Source organism: Gorilla gorilla, chromosome 5, assembly GCF_029281585.2.
Source record: "Gorilla gorilla gorilla isolate KB3781 chromosome 5, NHGRI_mGorGor1-v2.1_pri, whole genome shotgun sequence".
In the NCBI taxonomy this organism is placed as follows: domain Eukaryota; kingdom Metazoa; phylum Chordata; class Mammalia; order Primates; family Hominidae; genus Gorilla; species Gorilla gorilla.
The window spans coordinates 168,087,579-168,105,549 of NC_073229.2; the positions used below are offsets into that span (position 1 = coordinate 168,087,579).

Genomic DNA, 17,971 nt, shown 5'->3' on the forward strand with positions numbered 1-17,971 from the left:
CTCACATTTGACCAATAGGCTTCTTGGATAGACAGACAAACTCGTCTTCCCTTTCTCTACCTACCCCCACCCTATTTAGCAGTAAAACAAACAGAAATAGGCCTGTCAGATTTAAGGGGCATAACACGTTGAGAAAATCCCAATAAATAAGTACATTTCTAATTTGGCTAGAAATTAATGGTAAACACCATTGTAAACGTGGATCATGGTAGCCCAGGTTAGACTAAACTCTGGTGGATAGTATTCTGATCTATACATTAGAAATAAATTATGTCACATTAGAGAATGATTTAAATATTGCATTTTTAGAAATAATAAGATCTTAGTGCTGTGAATTTAATGGAAGCATACAAGCTTCCATCTTAAGTCATAATTATTTTACTCAAAAAAAGTGAAGTTTCTAATAAATAGATGCTCAGTAGAGGTCAAAACAGTGGTTTCTGTGGGGGAAGTAATGACCAGGAGGGGGCATGAGGGAGCCAGGTGGAGCCGGAAGTGTTTTCTGTCTTGATCTGAGTGTATTTAGTTCATGTTGACACAGGTGGAGCTGTATGAAAAATTAATCAAGCCAAATTGCAAGATTTGAAAAGTTTATTATATGTAAGATATATGTTTACGGAAAAGCCTCTAAAAACATAAGACAATGGAGCTTTAAAAAAGGTTAGGTTTTACATCTTTAAAACTCATTAATAAGATACCAAATTCAAGAGATTATAGTTACATTGTAAGACGTAATCTTCTTTTATTAAAAGCTAATAATGACTGATGAGTTACAAATGCACTTATTTATTGGTGATTACAAACAATACTTAAGAACTTAAGCAGCTTGAGTAGTAGTTTAAGCTAGACAGAGCAAAGAAAATTCTTGTTTAATATATATATATATTTTTAATTCCAGTAATATTTTCTTAAATTCCTGTTAAAAATATAATCAATATTAAAGTCAGCAAAATGCCTTTGACTGACGCCTGGATTATTTTACCACTTAACCTGGTTACACAGTGATTGATTTTTTTTTTCTGTCAGATGTAACTGACAACCAGTTTAGTCTTTAAGATAAATGAAGTGATAACTCACATTGCAGCATCTTGTGGAAAATATTCAAACTACATTTAAAATGCTTCTGTAAAATGGAGAACTCTATTGCTCCACAAGAAAATGTGTATGTAAAACTACAGGTTGGCTATGGTAATAGTAACTAAACTACATCCAACCCTGAAGGTAGAAAAATCCCTGAAAAGAAATACACAGCCTAGTCATAATATATCATATAAAGGTTATTTTCTTATTTTGAAAATTCTCCCAGATTTGGAGAAATCCAAACCTTTCCATAGTTCCCTTACTAGGCAGTGCCACATAAAGTTATTTAGTTAACATTATGATCATGGCTTACGATTAAATTCCATATGACAAACACTTATATATAGCAGCCGTCATTTTGGATGTTGGTTATGACAATATTTGCAGTTTGATTACAGAACACGCGTTCATTAAATTTGGTACAAAGCATGAACACTCAGGACAGATTGGCACAATACATGCAGTTCGAGAATTCTCTTATCTCAAGCCAGTCATCACTGAATAAGCCATAGTCCCAGTCTCGTTTTCCAAATCTTTCTCATATTGTAACTGACATTTAAAATGCTTCTTAAAACATCTTCCAGAATATGAAAAATACACTTTAAAAATCAATTATCTGAATGCATGATGGAAATGAGGCAGGATGGCAGAGCCAGTGCCAGCTGAGAACACATGAGGGATGGGGGGCAGGGGGAGCTGGCCCAGGCTCACAGTGCCCATGGCAAGTGGGGGTTCTTGCTGCTGCTGCCCCAGACAGCTTAACCTGTGGGGCAGAGATTCCCCAGGCCCCAGGGCAAGAGTGCTATTCCCAAAGGTATTTTGGGTAGCAGGAGGGGGCAGCTGCCAGAAGCCCAACAGGGGGGACAGGTCCAGAGAGGCAGGTATTGTTAGGTTCACAGCATCTGCAGGCAGCTCCTTGGGCAGGTTTACTTTACCAGCATTTCCCTTAGCCAGATCAAAACCTGGGTTGAGCTTTTGAGGTGACTGAGGCTCTTGCAGAGGCAAGTCCTCAAACAAACTGATATTGCAAAAACCTTTAGTATCTGCTTTGAGGGGCAGGCTTGCAAGTGGGGAGTATGAGGTAGAAGTGGTGTTGTACTTGTGATTGGGAAGGGGTGGCGGAGGAGAGCCAGGGGATACCGAGGGGTGGAGGGAGGCCAGGGACTCTGGCAGCGGCTGCATAGGCTGGGCGGCTTGTTCTGGGGGACTGAGGGTGAGGCTATGGACCTCAGCTGGCAAGCTACTTGCAAGCCCGTTCTGGGCAGAAGCTCCTAAAGGGAAAGGAGGCAAGGCAGCAGCCTTCAGTTGGAATGAAGGCGAGATGGTGTGGAAGGTGCTCAGAAGGTCTCCGGTCTGCAAGCTCTCTTTCATCAGCTCCTGTGAGTGGGTCTTCTTGGTATGCCGGGTGAGGTGATCCTTGCGCCCAAATCTCTGGGCACAGAACTGGCACAGGAAGTCCTTGCATCCTGTGTGGACCACCAGGTGGCGTCGCACATCCTTCCGGGTGTAGAAGCATCTTTCACAGTGGTCGCACTGGTGCTTCTTTTCCTTGGTTCCGCTAGGGGGCTTCTCTTCCGCATGGGCTTTGAGGTGGTCCAGTAGCACCTCGGTGCTCCCTAGCTCCAGGGCACAGACCCCACAGGTGAGGTCCCCACTGCTGGCCGCATGGAGGGCCAAGTGCCTCTTATAGCCCAGCATGGTGTTGTACTTCTTCCCACACTCCTCACACCCAAAGGCCATTTTGTTGGGGTCGTGGGTCTGGAGGTGGTTTTTCAGGTGGTCTTTCCGGTTGAACGTCTTCTCACAGTGAGCACACTGGTGAGATTTCTGGGGAGAATGGGTAGCCATATGCCTAGGAGCAGAAGGAGAAATTTCACAATAGGGAGTTGTTTGTTTTAAGAGCTGAAGAAAGGTGTAGAAACAATATTATATCAAAATGTTAATAGTTTTCTCTGGGTCTTGGTATAATTTTCAAAATTCTTTCATATATTTTCCAAATATATAAACTTTTATAATTAAAAAAAGCAAGCAATACTAAAGCCGTAATACATTTTTCACACCTATAAAACGTTTTTTGAGACAGGATCTGACTCTTTTGCCCAGGCTGGAGTGCAGTGGCACGATCATGGCTCACTGCAGCCTCAACGTCCTGGGCTCAAGCAATCTTCCCACCTTAGCCTCTCAAATAGCTGAACTACAGGCACACACCACCAGGCCTGGCTAATTTTTTTTTTTTTTTTTTTTTTTTTTTTTTTTTTTTGTAGAGACAAGGTCTCACTATACCCATGCTGGTCTCAAACTCCTGGGCTCAAGTGATCCTCCCGCCTTGGCCTCCAAAAGTGTTGGGATTACAGACAAGAGTCACCATGCCTGGCCAGAATATTCTTAAAGAGAACATGTTTTTTTAATGTATACAGATTTCTGAACAAAGCATGCAAGTATTTAAAAATACCTGACCATGACAAATCTTTTTCAGGAAGGGGTTAAAGGGGTCTTTTGTACTCTGGAAATTCAAGTGACTCAATTTGTCTGCTACCCAGAACCACATAAAGCCCCAGTTTCAGGTTATTGTTCCTAGTTCCTATGTTTCTGTTGTTTGAGACAAAAAGTTCAAGCCATGGACGTGTGACTCTTAGGAGCTTCTTAAAAAGTCCATCCTTAACCTCAGAAAAGTGTCTAATAGGACCCTGAACATCAGCCTACTGCCTTGCTTTCAGCCTCAGCTTCTGCCTGGCGTGAGATCTCACCACTGTCTTGATTTCCTTCATTCAATGCTTGCCCATCAGCTCTTATCTCTGATGCTGCTGCCTGTCTCTGTTACTTCAAATTTTCCCTCTAAGACACCTTTGACTTACTTACTTCTTAAAAGTCACTGGTAATTTAATTGGCAAAATTCAAAAAGACTTTCTTCTTTAAATATGAAGCTGCTACTTCTAATAAGAGTTGTAAGTTTGTCTTCAGCAATGGCTTCAGGGACAAGCCGTAGTCTGTCTAGTCAATTTGGAATTTCAAAATAGCTATTTTATATTTGTGAAGCAGAAATTAGTTATGGAAAGCCATCACAATTCCATCTTTTTCATAGTTCCACTGAATTGCTAACATCTAAACTCAACACTGGCTTTTAAAAACTCAGTGGTATAAGGAAACCCTGAGTTTGTCATCCTTAAGCTTTAAAAAGGTTCATTTTAATAACTAAAATGCAGAGCATTACATGTTAGCATGTCCTATGAAACAGAATCCTTCATTACAACTTGTAGCTTCATATCCCTCAGGGCAGATACCTCCTTTAGGGGTTTTGTCATGAGAGGTTAAAGCTTGTCCTAACTGACAATTTAAGTGCAGTTGTACCCTGTGAGCTTTCACGTTAGATACAGAAGATTTTCTAACAACTCATTCCATAAAAGAGATAGGATCTCTTTAAGACAGTATGTTTAAGTCAAAAGTGTACTTAATTACACCTTTCAGCCAACATCTGCCCTATACTGTTTATTCCTGCCCCTTTTGTGGAGCCAGAATTGGTGAGGGGTCTACAATAGCAGCTGTTGAGTGGAGGCCCCCACCTAGAGGCCAACTGGAAGCCAGTTCAAAAAATATAAAGTTAATCTGAATCGAACTGTCATTTTCTTAAAAATAAAGTACAACCTCATACCTCCTTCCTCTGTCACAAAACAAACAAACAAACACAAAAAAGGCCTGCTGTGTGCATCCCTTCCCTTCCCTCCAGTACACCACAGCTTGTTTGCACATAAATGATAACATGGTGGGTACCGTAAGGCAGGGACAGGAACCAATACGATGGGCATCTGAGAAACCAGATTGTGCTGGTGTTTCCACATTCTAGGTCTAGCTAAATAAATGCACAGGTTGGAGAAAGGGTTTTTAGAGCATGTTAGAGGGCAAATAGACATGTTGTTCTGCAGGACATCCATATGTATATATCGCAGGAATACATATGAAGGGGGGAGCTGGCTTACACACTCAGTATTTAAATCTTTTTTTTTTTTTTTCCTGGCCCAGTACTGGTGAACAGGATCCCATAGCTCTTGGGTCAGTTTGTGCCTCTCTCTTTTCTTTCATTATAGAGGACTTTCATCTGATTTGATTTCATTTATCACCCATGGATAGATCAATACCAGGTTAACGACTGCACCTGGTTATTTCCTACCCACTCTTTCCTGTCCTACACCTGTACTACCTGTAAGTGGGGCACAGTCTGACACCCCAGTAGTACTTGAGCAAGACCACTGCCTTCCAGACTTCACTAGCTCCCACACTTCTGAATTTCTTGACTCTTTCCCTTGCCTGGCATCTACTTCTTTCCCTTTTAATTTATCCCTTACTTACTCAACAATCCTGATCTAGAACATTCTCATCCTATAGTTGAAATTACTTCAACGACTTGTTTCTTTCCCTCAGTTTTTCATCTTACCTTATAACCCATGAAAACAGCTTTAGTATGTCCTAGAGTCAGTACCCAATGCCACCGTCTTTGGGTATCATCTGGATCATGTCAGTGATTTTAGAATTATTTAGAGGTTGATTGCTCACATTAGGACCTCCAACCTTGCCAAATCATCTTTTCTTGCCTGTTGTTGTCTCTAACTGGTTTCATTATATGCTGTACTGGGACCCACATTCTGTTTTCTGGTTAAGCAAGTCAGTTATTTTTTCCTTCAACCTCTGTTGCCTCATCATTCTTTTTTTGAGATGCAGTCCCACCCTGTCACCAGGCTGAAGTGCAGTGGCTCGATGTCAGCTCACTGCAACCTCTGCCTCCCGGGTTCAAGCGATCCACCCACCTCGGCCTCCCAAAGTGCTGGGATTACAGGCATCATCTTTTTTTTAAAAAGCAAAACCGAAAGCATCCTGCCATCTCACACTCTTCCAGTCCTTTACTATATCACTGCTTCAGGCAAGAGAGGCGAGAGGCAAGAAATGCTGGGGGCTGAAGCAGGGAAGGCGGTTCTTGCATAAAGTACACTGACAGCTTCCCTTTTTGCCTCTCTTTACACCCTTAACTGAACAAGCCATTTTCCTTGCTAAGAACAACTACCTTCTAAACATGACTTAAGACTTCTTTTTCAGCGCAGTTTACCATAGTAAATTATTTCTCGGAACATGCCGGGTACTGATTCTACCCCTGTCATACCCAAATATACATATACTCAGGTCCTGCGGTCCACCCTGTGGACCACGTGTGTATGAAAAGTCAGCCTTCAGTATACACAGGTTTCACACCCTGCAAATACTGTACTTTCAATCTGCATTTGGTTGAAAAATATTTGTGTATAAGCGGACCCGCGCAGCTCAAACTCATGTTGTTCAAGGGTCAACTGTAATCCCAATAGTTCTACTCCACTAATTCTTCTTTTCTAAACATTGATCTCTTCTATGTGTCTCAGTCTTTATCCACAGTTTTAGTGTCCTCACTGTGACTCAGCTGCAGCCAGCGCTGCTCTCATGTTTGGGTAAGGACGCTTACCCTACGCACACGCAAGAAGCTTCATGCAAAATAGGGAGCCTCTGCAACAAACTCATGCACGTGATCAGCATTCAATACTTCTACTCGTGACAGCTAGAGGGAGGCCCATGTATAGAAGACACTTGAATTTTAAAATATGTAAGCATTTGCAGGCTAATTTTTAAAACCAACTTATTACATTACATTATGTATAACAGTGGTATTCTTAAGGGCCAGGAGCATAATTTCCATCTTTTCAATTCTTTCAAGTGCCTTCCTCCAGGGTCACTCCAAGATTTCATAATGTGGTCTATGGTAATACCAGTCAGATGGAAAATCTCATTTGCTAAAGCCTGGCTCTCTCCAGGCGTTTGTATGTGAACAGTCAAAGTTGAAACTTCAAAGTTTATTTCATGAAATTAAGGGCAAATGGTGCATTTCCCTTAACCAAGTATCAAAAGCAGCACGTGTGAGTGGACGCGCTATGTGTGTGGCTCTGAGTGTGCACAGACACAACACACACCATGCTCATTACCAGTCCCAGTACTGTGCAGCACAGCCACTGCATGTACATGGAGTCTTTCCCGTGATATTAAAAAGATCCACTGGCGGCAGAAACGATATCTAATGTATTCATTTCCCTCATGGAAGTAGGTACCTAACAGGCACTCAATAAATAACTTAGACTAAATGTAATTTTTTAAAAAGACTCATCTGCTAAAACAGTGGTTTCTATCCTTTGGTGTGTCATGGGTGCCTTTAAAACTGATCAAATGCACATGCTCCTCATCTGCATACCCACCTGAACTCCACTTACTAGGGTGGCTTTCCACCCAAGTTGAGAAACTGTGTTCCAAACATTTAAACTTGGAGATGTCTCCTCCTAGCTTTACTCTCAGGACCTGGACCAGCCCCCACATTTCATCCCTGGACTCTGAGAGCAGGTTTCAAATCAGCCTTCCTGCCACTTCTTCAAATTATTATCTGAGTCCTCTTTCTAGGATACTAAACGAATCACATTTCTTCACTACTTATACACCTGAACGAGACAAACCCTCTCAGACAGAGGTGAGACCTGCTATACGTGGCTTCCTTCCTGCCTGCACTTTTAGCCTCATCTGCTCCTCCTCGGATAGTACCCTCTGTACATGGGTGGTTTAAGGCTAAGACTTATGGCTTTCCCAGAACCTCCTCTCTGCCTCCTCCTCTTTCATTGTGTCACAGCTTAAAGATTGTCCCCATCTGAGAAGCCATCCCAGGTTTCATCAGGCAGTGAAGAACAACTTCTACCACCTGTATAGCTCTGTCAAAGCAGTGAGGTTGCATTTTAATTGTCTTTTCCTATTTCTCCAGCCATGGGGAGAGGCCTGGTATATTGTAGGTGCATAAAAAATCTCTATTGAAAGAATGAACTGACACTGCACAACAAGACTGTCACATAAAACCACAGGAATCACTGGATGCAGATTTAAAGAATCCCTCAAAGGCATCCATATCCTGTGTCCCTTTCCCCTTGCATCATGTGGTCTGAGGGCTAGAAAAGCCATTTAAACGTACTTCTAAAAGTGCATACCTTTGCCAAAGCCTCTCACCTCATCAATTTATATCTGGAAACAAAGGCTTTGCCACAGTCAGGCTGCACACACTTGTACGGCCGCTCCCTGGAGTGGGAATAATTGTGAATCGTGAACTTCTCCAGGGTGAGGAACGTCTTGCCACATAACTGGCAGGGGAACGTGGCCATGGGCTTTGCTTCTCACACCTTCCTTTTCAGATGTGCTGACCAAATGCTGTGCCATTTAAGCACAAACAGAACGATGGTGCTGGGCACATCAGCAGAGTCCCTGCAGCTGAACTCCAGACCACGGGAGAGGCAGCATCGTGGGCCTGGTTCTACCCAGACATGGACCTCTCAGCTGTCACTAGCTTTGCTTCCTGCTTTCACACATCCCAGTTTACATGCAGTCTCAAGCTGAGGGGAGAAAGTCTGAGGCACAGGTGCGATTCAGGAGCAGAAAGGTAATCTGCATCACTATAGCTGGGGCATGTCCTGGGTCCCCCGGATTTGCTGTGGAGAGAAGAGGAACAGTTTTCTTGCATTAGCCATTTGAAAACAATGCTTTTCCTCCCTGACCGCTTCAGAATCAACTACCCACAATCGACACGTTCCTTTAAATGGTGCTCATGGAACACAATTCTCCATGTGAGAGGGCCATCTGCATATAAATCTACACTTTTGGCTTCTCAGAGGGTGAGGAGTCAAGCACTGATGGCCAGTGGAGCACACTTTCCCTCTGGTAAGGAGAGTTCTTTCCACAGATCCAGTATTATCTATTTCAGGTCAGTGTGAAGCTCAGTTGACCAAAGAGAAAAACAACAACAACAACAACAACAACAACAACAAAAACCTCCCTCAGTGTGTTCAAGTGTTGTTTTTACTGGTCCATAAACAAAAATCACCCACACTTATTGAAACCATGGGCTCTTCCTCATCACTCATTGTTGGCATAACATTAATTGCTTATCACACCTGTTTAAACTTCCAGAGGATAAGAAATAATTTGTATACACCTAAGCCAATTTGTTTGTAAGATTACTCTGCAGAAGGGCTGATATAAGCAGAATGTGCGTAAAGCTAGTCTAGTCTAGTTGCACTGATGTGGTGGCACAAAGCTGATAGCTCAGGAACCAGCCCAGGCCACGTTCAGATTTGTAGGCACCATCCTCTAGTAAGTTCTACTAATCTCTTCCTTTTTTGTTTATGGACCTTTCTTCATTCCCTGGCCCTACTCTGGAGGGCCCATCCAGCTACCTGCTGGTAGGCCACTTCCAGGAGATGGACCTACTGCCTCCTCAAACCCAACTTGTCTCAAACCCAAATCATTATCACCCTTCTGACTCAGCCAGAGTCACCAAAAACCAGGTTCTTCTTTTTCTACCAATTGGCCATCATTGGAGGAACCTGAAGTGTCTGAGGCTGCATCATGAACAATACTCCACTTACTAGGGTGGCTTTCCACCCAAGCTGAGAAACTGTGTTCCAAAAATTTACACTTGGAGATGTCTCCTCCTAGCTTCACTCTCAGGACCTGGACCAGCCCCCCACATTTCATCCCTGGACTCTGACAGCAGGTTTCAAATCAGCCTCTACCTGCCACTACCTGCCAGGGTAAAGCCCTGGATCACTACCACCCTGTGCTATTCTAGAGAGAGATTCTCAGGTGGGTAAATGCTCACCTTTCAAGTGCCAATACTTAAAAAAATTAAGAGTACTGTATGCTTAGGTGAAGTACACTTGAGTAGCTTTTGTCCACAGGCCAGCATTTGCTGAACTTTGCCAGTAAGCAGGGCACTTCACGGCAAACTGACCAATTGCAGTGAGTCTTTAAAGCCCTCCCTGCTCCTTGCAGTCATTTATTGCCATGTCTCTAGAGTTGCTCTTTATTGTTAAAAGTTAATTTTTACTTACCTTTTTGGTTACTTTCAGATCAGAAAGTATGAGTCTAACTAGATGAAACTTTATTGTAATAACAGTTTAAACATGTTTAAATACAGCATTATGTAGCACACAGACATAACCAAACACATATTCCTTTTCTAACCAGCAAAAATTCCAGGAAACTTGTAGAGTTCCTCATCTTCTGTTGTAGATGTTTTCAGTGTCTGGACAGAGTTCCCAGTACCAAGCAAATACCCCTCACCATCCTGCCTCACCCACTTGGAAACTTGAAAGCTGACTCAGGCACTTTTGGTCAGCACTAATCCAAACCAGGGGACACACAGGAGTCCTCGGCCAGCACCTTGGCACCACACCTTCTTTCTGACGGCTGTGATTCTAGCAGCACACACAACCTCTGCAATTATGTGTGACTTTAACTGATTACCTGTCCTGGCTCTGCCCAAACCCCTTTCCCCCAACCCCTGGTTCCCTTCCAGTATTCTAGTTCATGCCTGAGGCCCTATCTTGAGGAATCCTCAACAGCCCTGGTCACAAACAAAATAACTCCTTCTAGGAATTCTATTCCGCCTGCCGAGTTTGCTCTGCTAGGTATCATGATCTGTTCTACTTCTCACCCAGCCTAAGTTTGGCCATAATACCGGCCCAGCTATAAAACACACTCATTCACTTAGAATTGCTCTGTGTTCTTTCTAGCTTTATTAAAAAAGACTAACACACACAGAGTATGAAGTTTGAAAATGCATCTTTTTCTCATTCCCTTTATAGCTGAACTCAAAATAGCACTTGTCCCACTCGCCCCTTCAGAGAAGGAGCTGCTTTGTTGGGGAAGGTTTTGCATTTCTCTCACCTACTTAACACCCTGCATATACACTTTTCTCAACTTATCTCAGTAAGTTGATTCTCCCCAATTCTTGCTTTATGAGATGACTGGCATGTCCAACAGAACTTTCTGCAATGATGGAAATGTTACAGATGTGATGGCTACTGAGCACTCAAAATGTGCCTCTGAGAAACTGAAACTTTTACTTTATTTAACTTTAATTTAAATTGCCACATAGTGCCAGTGGCTGCTGTACTGGACGGCACAGGCAGACTCTTGGTATTCCCATCAAAGGAGAGGAAGGCAAGGCTGTGCTTTCCTTGGACACAACTGTGCTACTGATTCAGCCTCAGGTGTTTACCCTGAAGCTATAAATCCAGCCACTTGTTCTGTGAATCCAGTGGAAAGATTCCCCAGTTCAAATTCCAGCTTACCCATGTTATCTGTGTCCTGAGTTTCAGTTTCCTCATTTGTGATAGTTACCTGATGTATGTAAACAGGCTGCTGGGACAATCGACTGAGACAAAATGGATCTGAAAGCACACTGTAATCTAAATAAACACCCTACAAATAGGCAGTATTTATGAAACACTGGAATTAAAAGTACTATAGAACCGTGTGTCAATGTACAGCTCATGTTCTAACCATTTAGCTATGGATGTAACGGGAAAGAGACATATTCTCTCCCTATGGATACTACACCATATCAATTATACTGGAAAGAAGTGGCAGTGTGGACAACACACGTGTAGAAAGGACACAAGAGGTGGCAAGTAAAACGCCTGCATTCTTTCTCAGCAGATGTAAACCTTGACTCATTGCTTACCAAACACACTAGGAGTACAAAGAAAAAAATAAAGCTTATTCAATTGAAAAACTTGCCCTTTGGCACTGAATGAGGTTTTCCAGATCTCTTTCCAGCCACTTCTTCCCAAGATTCAAAAGGCCAGCAGTCATGGACATCACCCATGCCTACACTTCCCCTGAGCCCTCAAAGATGAATGGGACAATCCGAGCATTAGACATGGCCATGGTTTAAAGGTGAGGCACACCTCCTCCAACTTCAAGTTTCCCTCAAAGACTAAAACACAAAGTCTCTCATTTTTATGCTTATTTCATGAATATCTTTTCCCAAGGCTTTGAGTTCCAGGTCTGTGTGTTTAATATACCTAGCCTAATACTAATTGCAAAGTTGGTCCTCAGAACTAAGTTAGTTATATAATAGTGAACATTCTTTAATTTCTTCAGAGAGTCCTTAATGAACTCAAATTCATAATTTTTAATCACCGTAACTATGTATTTCTTCAATATGGGCCTTAGAATACAAATATTTGTTTTCATGATATAATAATAAGCGTCTGTAAAAACAAGACTGTCTACCCCAACAGACTATAAATGCTTTGTGGCTGAGGGTCAAAGCTTAGCTATTAAAACACAACAACAACAACAACAACTGTGGATATATACAACATCTCTCATCACCATGCACTTGATCAGTTCAAAGGCTGTTTACTGATGAGTCCAATCTTTGGCTGAAACCCAATGCACTTTCTGGCCACATCCTTAAAACAATTTATGACAACTTTCTATTATCTGGCAGGCCACCAACGATCCTAACAGAACTTACAGAGCAATGGTCCTGATGAGAGTCATTCTGTTCTGTGACTTGACATAGAAATTGCATTTGAGTCTTAAATACGGTGCTATCTCAACACCTGTCACCCTAGAAAGATAGTAAGTCTTACCCCAAAACATCTCAGGACATAATTTTCAGTCCCCTTGATTCTAAAAATACTGAGTGAGTGATACAGATCTGCCAGTATGCCAAAGAAGGCTTGTGCCATCTGCTTCGTTCTGCTCATGTTGATTATTTTGGGGATGAGAGAGGATCAGACGGGAAGAAGAACATATATATATGGTAACAGCCAGGAAAGACTGTGTTCCCAGGGGACAGGGGTATACGAGGGTGGAGGGGGGAGTCAGAACACAACTGTAGTTCCAGGACTTCTCCAATGCTACGTAACACATCATCTAATGGGGCACAACTGCTTTACAACATTCTTAAAAAACTGTGACTTCTGGCATCTATTTCCATTGTCCTCAGTGACACAATCAATGCAAGGCCCATTTCTGAGAGGAAACTGAATTTCCACTTTTGGTCTTCCAACACGGGTGTTTTTCTCAATATCAGTTCTTTGAAGGACTTTGGTAGCAGTCTCTATCAAATTTAAAAAAGCTATTTAGAAATGTCATCAGGAGAAAGATGATATCCAGAACCTCCAGGTAGTCATGGCTGCCGTGACTGCAGACCTCACTCCCATCATGGCCGGAAGGCAAGGCCAAGGATCACTCCACTTGCTGTTTCCTTAAAGTGCTACTTTCTCTCACGCTTCTGGCTTTCTCCCTCCTGAAATGTCCTGGGAACCCTTGTCTACCTGGCAAACTTCTACTTTTCTCTGTCACTCCCAGGCAGAGGCACGAGTTCCTCCTCCACACGGTGAGGTGTTTACTCAATGGCCCAGTAGAGATCTCCACCTTAATATGTTTGAAGAGCTTTCACTCTAGTTTATCCTCATTGTAGGAAGCACTACCTGCCCTTCTATTCTGCTCTGAGACAGCCACCTGCTGAGCCATCAGGTTTGTTGCCTATAGATTCTTTTCAGCTGTCACCTTGAAAGACTGAATTTTGTTAACCCAGTGACTAAGCTCTTACTTTCTAAGAAATGAGGCTTAAGACAAACAAGAAAGACAAAGTGAATTATTTCTCTAATATTCAGGGAGAAAATTGAGAAAGCTGTCCAGATGATTATGCTACAGCTTTGGAACATCAAATCCACATCCTAACCAGAACATCTGAAAAGGGACAGGGTGTGTTCTGTTTACAAATAGTGTAATATCTGGTTAAAGATGGCCAACTGAATAAAAGCATGTAGCTCCAGTCTCTCTGAAAATTCTACTAAAACAGTCATAGTGGGATTTTTCTAAAACACAGCCTAATATAAAAGGGAGAAAACAACAAATTTTGGAAGCTGAAAAGCAGGTAAACAAGCAGTGATCAACTTGGCCATCCTAAGAAAGCTAAAGTTTAAGCCAGCATTAAGAGGCAACAAAACAACCTGCTATACCCTGAAGCATCTACCATATGTCTCTGCAATTTGGTACAGTAGGTATTCTGGAAGTGAGGATGGAAACAGGTATGAAAGCAGCAGGTGAAAGTCTGTTAGTGAAGCACTGAGCCCTCCTGACCTCTCCTGATGCCTGCAGTGGGGTGCCTGCCCTTCCTTCCCCTAGCACAAGTGCTCACTATGGAGACTGTATGAAAGTGGGGGAGTAGCCTGACACAGGGTGAATGTCCTCTCTCTCAGGGCAGGAGGATGGAGGAGTCTTCCCTGGGAAGCTGACCAGCCCAAGAGAAAAGAGCAAACCATAAGGACAAAGGGGGTTTCCTCCAGGGGTCGCCACCTTACCCTATACAAGGCCCCAGCTGACAAGCCCCACCTAAGCTCCCATCAGCTCTTTACTGGCTTGACTCACAAATTAGTAGGCCAAGGATCACCAGAAATCAGAGGAAGGCACTTAATAGGGAAAACTGACACAAAAACTAATGGGGAAAAAAAGACTACGGGGGGAAGGAAACTTCAAAAATAATAATCATTAATATCCTAGAGAGAACAGAGGTCCTTAAAAGAAGAGCAGGATATTATTTTTTAAAGAGGACAACACCAACAAAAAGGCAGTGGCGGTGCAAGACCCCAGGGGCTGGGACAGGCATTTGAGTCAAACTTGCAAGGGGAACACTTGAGAACCCAGAGAGCATCTGAGAGTCAACACCATGAGGCAACCTCTTATAACTCAGCTAATATAATCCAGAGACTAACATTCATTGACTAAATGGTTAAAATATGTATCATTTCACCAAGAAACATGAAAGGAGAGGAGATGATTTTTAAACTAACAAAACAGAGTATACTATCTTCATCACATGACAAAGTTACCTATTATCATTGCTTGCATGAAACATTCATGTATTAGAAGTCATGGATAATACGATACAGTAAGACAATAAACTAATGAAAGGCATAAAATTGGAATGGAATAATTATTTCTTTATTGCAGAGGAATGTCGATATAGAAAATCCCAAAGAATCCACACACAAGATTAGAAAGCCTGGCAAGGTGTTTGGTTATAAAAATCAAACTACACAAACAGCTGCATTTCTAAATATCCACAAACAGAAATATAGTTTAAATACCATCATATTAGCCAGAAAATAAAGACAGGTAACTACTGCCCAGCCAAAGGGAAAGAGACAATATGCAAGACTGGAATCATGGACAGGATATATTCAAAGATGTGTTTCCTCAGGAATGAATGGACAGAATACAATTACATTGCTCTATAATGACATATGCATGAGAACAGATAAATAGAAGTGAAAATCATTACTAAAACTTGAGGTGGTGGTTGTCTAGGCAGTGACCATCTCTTGCTTGGGAGATCAAGAAAGGTGTCACAGAGAAGTAAAAGTTGGAGCTAGCGTAGAAGTTTACAACGTGTTCAAGAGGGAGGTGGTCTATTTCAGGCCAAGAGAATGAATCCAACCACTTGGAGAATAAGTGGTTCAGTAAGACTGGAATACAGGTGCAGATGTGGGCAAAGGAGAAAACAGGCTAGAGAGATGGAGAATCGTGAAGGGTCCATTCTACAAGGGGAAGGTGGGCTTTTTTGTCATAAATTGTTTTTAGCAGATTGATCTATTTAGTCAAGTCCAGCCACAAACTCTTGAATTTATGTGGAGATGCAGTGAGGAGGGTGGGAAGAGAAGAGGTAGAAATAGGTAGAGAATGCCAATAAAATGCTGTGAGGAATGGGAAGAGGCAGTGGGGAAAGCCTCAGCCTGTGAATGTGAGCCTCAAAGGGCCACAGAAAACTGACAAAATCAAACTACCAAGGGGAAAGGACGACCCAGGCGCTCACCACCAGGGAGCTGGGCAATGGGGACCCATCAGAAGCAGTGGACTTGCCACCAGATTTCACTTTTTGATGGTAACTCTGGCAGGGACGTATAAGACATGCTGGAGGGTGGTGGGCTGGATAATGAGATCATTTAGGCTTCTGCCAGATCTCAGAAGAGAGAACACAGGCCTGCACAAGGAGAGAGGGCAGGTTCCAGTGACACTCTGTAAACAGAATAACCGGATTAGGACTGAGGTTAGGGGAAAGAGGGAATGGTGGTGGCAGAGAGAGGTTTTCTTCTGCATCCCAGAAGAAAAACTCAGCAAAAAATAAGTGTTAGGAGTTCATTTTTAGACATGCTGAGCTTAATGGTGCCTAATGGGCATTTGGGCCAGCAAGGAGACGTGAAGCGTGGAGTGGCTCAGGAGCTCTTCTAGTCTAGGGAAGCGGATGCCTTTCTGAACCTAACTTATACAGGCGATTTTATAAGTTACTCTGAGCTTTCCATGGGTGGCCTCAGATATCCTGTCAGTGACTCACGTGTTCAACCTTGATCACCAATGTTTTCCTCCTAGAGTGGTTTGGTCAAGTGGGCTAGCCCTGGGGGTAAGGAGGAATTTGTTTTCTTTATGGCAGGCTGCAGCTAGACTGAGACTCCCTTAGGTCATCTACTCTGCACTGTAGCCCGGATGGAAGCAGGCTTGTGGGGGCATGGAATTCTCAGAGCTCCAAAGACAGAAGCAGCCTTCTGCCTCAAAATCCCCCCAGCTCCTCTTGGATAAGATGGTCTACTGACAGGCCTATGGTGATAAAAATGAGCAAAATGAGAATTAAGTCTGAGTTCAAAAACTTGATAAGATGTTGGTAAATAACTTCTAGATGGTGATAGTACAAACAAGATCCTAATAAACAAACAAACAAACAAACCCAAAACAAAAATCTGTTGGTTATCTCTTCTACTAGAAGAAGGTAGGCTTTTTATAGATGGGAGCTTTTCTTTGCTATATTTAGCAGATTGAAGATATCTAACCTATTGAGTCAAGCCTAGCTCCTGACTGCGTCTACATGGAGATGGAGTGAGGTGGTAGAGGTAGAGGATGCCAATAAAACGTTCTCAACTGAAACAGGAAGAAGTCCAGAGAAGCTATGGAAAAGGCAAAAGCCAATGAATGTGAGCCTTGGAGAGCCACAGAGGACTGAGAGATGCTGAACTACCAAGGGGGAAGGGATGACTCTGATGAGCAGGGAGCTGGGATCTGTCACCACAGAAGTGCTTCATCTCTCACAGGTCTGGGGCCCCTTCCACCACTGGCCTTCCTCATCCATACAGCACGGAAGCAAGGGGCTGGGACAGCCAGGATCCCCATGAAAGGGCCAAAGGCCTTCTTCCAGATGGGTCATCCAGTATAGTACCCACCAGGGGGAACGGAGGAAAAGAAATATTGTTGCAGACTCTTGGATCTTTGACACGCCTCCTCACCTCTCCCCACCATACGCATTGTATTTTTAAATAGAAACAGTCACAAAAAAATAGACAAATGTCTACAAGTAAAATAGATGTGTGCATTGAGAAAGGCAAGGGTTAAGTCCAGGCCTGGTTCTCAAGCTGAGATGGGACTGCCTTGTTTGAAGAGGACTATTTATGAATGAAGACTCTCAGGAGTCTGGTGGGGGGTGAGGGGTGGAGAGCAACTCCCAAAATCCAGACAAGAGCCTTTGGTATTAGGGGAAGATTTTCTAATTGTTACAGTCACGAATGGGGATCATTCCTTTATGATAGCTGAAAATACATCCCCCTCCTCACTCCCTAGAAACCCTTGAGTCTCGCCTTTAGGCCCTTTTAGGGTCTGCTTCTATAGCTGATGGCAGTGATCTCTTCTCCTGGGACTCTTAAGTGTAGGACATGGAGGAACCAGAACTCTAATTAGCAGCAGGACCTATTATTTTTCCAATAAGGTTAACATTCAAGGGAAAGAAAAGCCTGTTTCTTTCTCAGGAAGTGTGTGAGGATACAGGCTCATATTGAGAAGAGAAATGTGAAAAGCATATTAGTTACATTGACCATGGGATGCCTGGTTTGTGAGTGAAAATCACCGGAATGACCTTGAAGGATCTGAGATCTAGAAAGGATGCTCAAGACTTGGGTGGACTGTTTGATCCTAAAATAACATGTCACTAAATAAACAGAAAAAG

At 42.8% G+C, this 17,971-nt stretch overlaps 1 protein-coding gene across 39 annotated transcripts in view; it reads right to left on the bottom strand.

Moving 5' to 3' along the window:
• Window positions 1–573: 573 nt before the first annotated feature.
• The window catches only part of PLAGL1 (PLAG1 like zinc finger 1), a 68,036-nt gene continuing 50,638 nt past the window's right edge, over window positions 574–17,971 (bottom strand). For 25 of the 39 annotated variants that reach the window (XM_031012274.3, XM_031012272.3, XM_019029939.3 and 22 more), the window contains 2 exons: window positions 8,134–8,609; window positions 574–2,932 (listed from right to left, as the gene is read on the bottom strand). In XM_031012274.3, coding sequence (XP_030868134.1) covers window positions 1,693–2,932; window positions 8,134–8,285 — 1,392 coding nt within the window. In that variant the 5' untranslated portion in view covers window positions 8,286–8,609 and the 3' untranslated portion in view covers window positions 574–1,692. The remainder of the gene's footprint in view (window positions 2,933–8,133; window positions 8,610–17,971) is intronic. The other 14 variants (XM_063707921.1, XM_063707914.1, XM_063707917.1 and 11 more) reach the window with 1 other exon arrangement.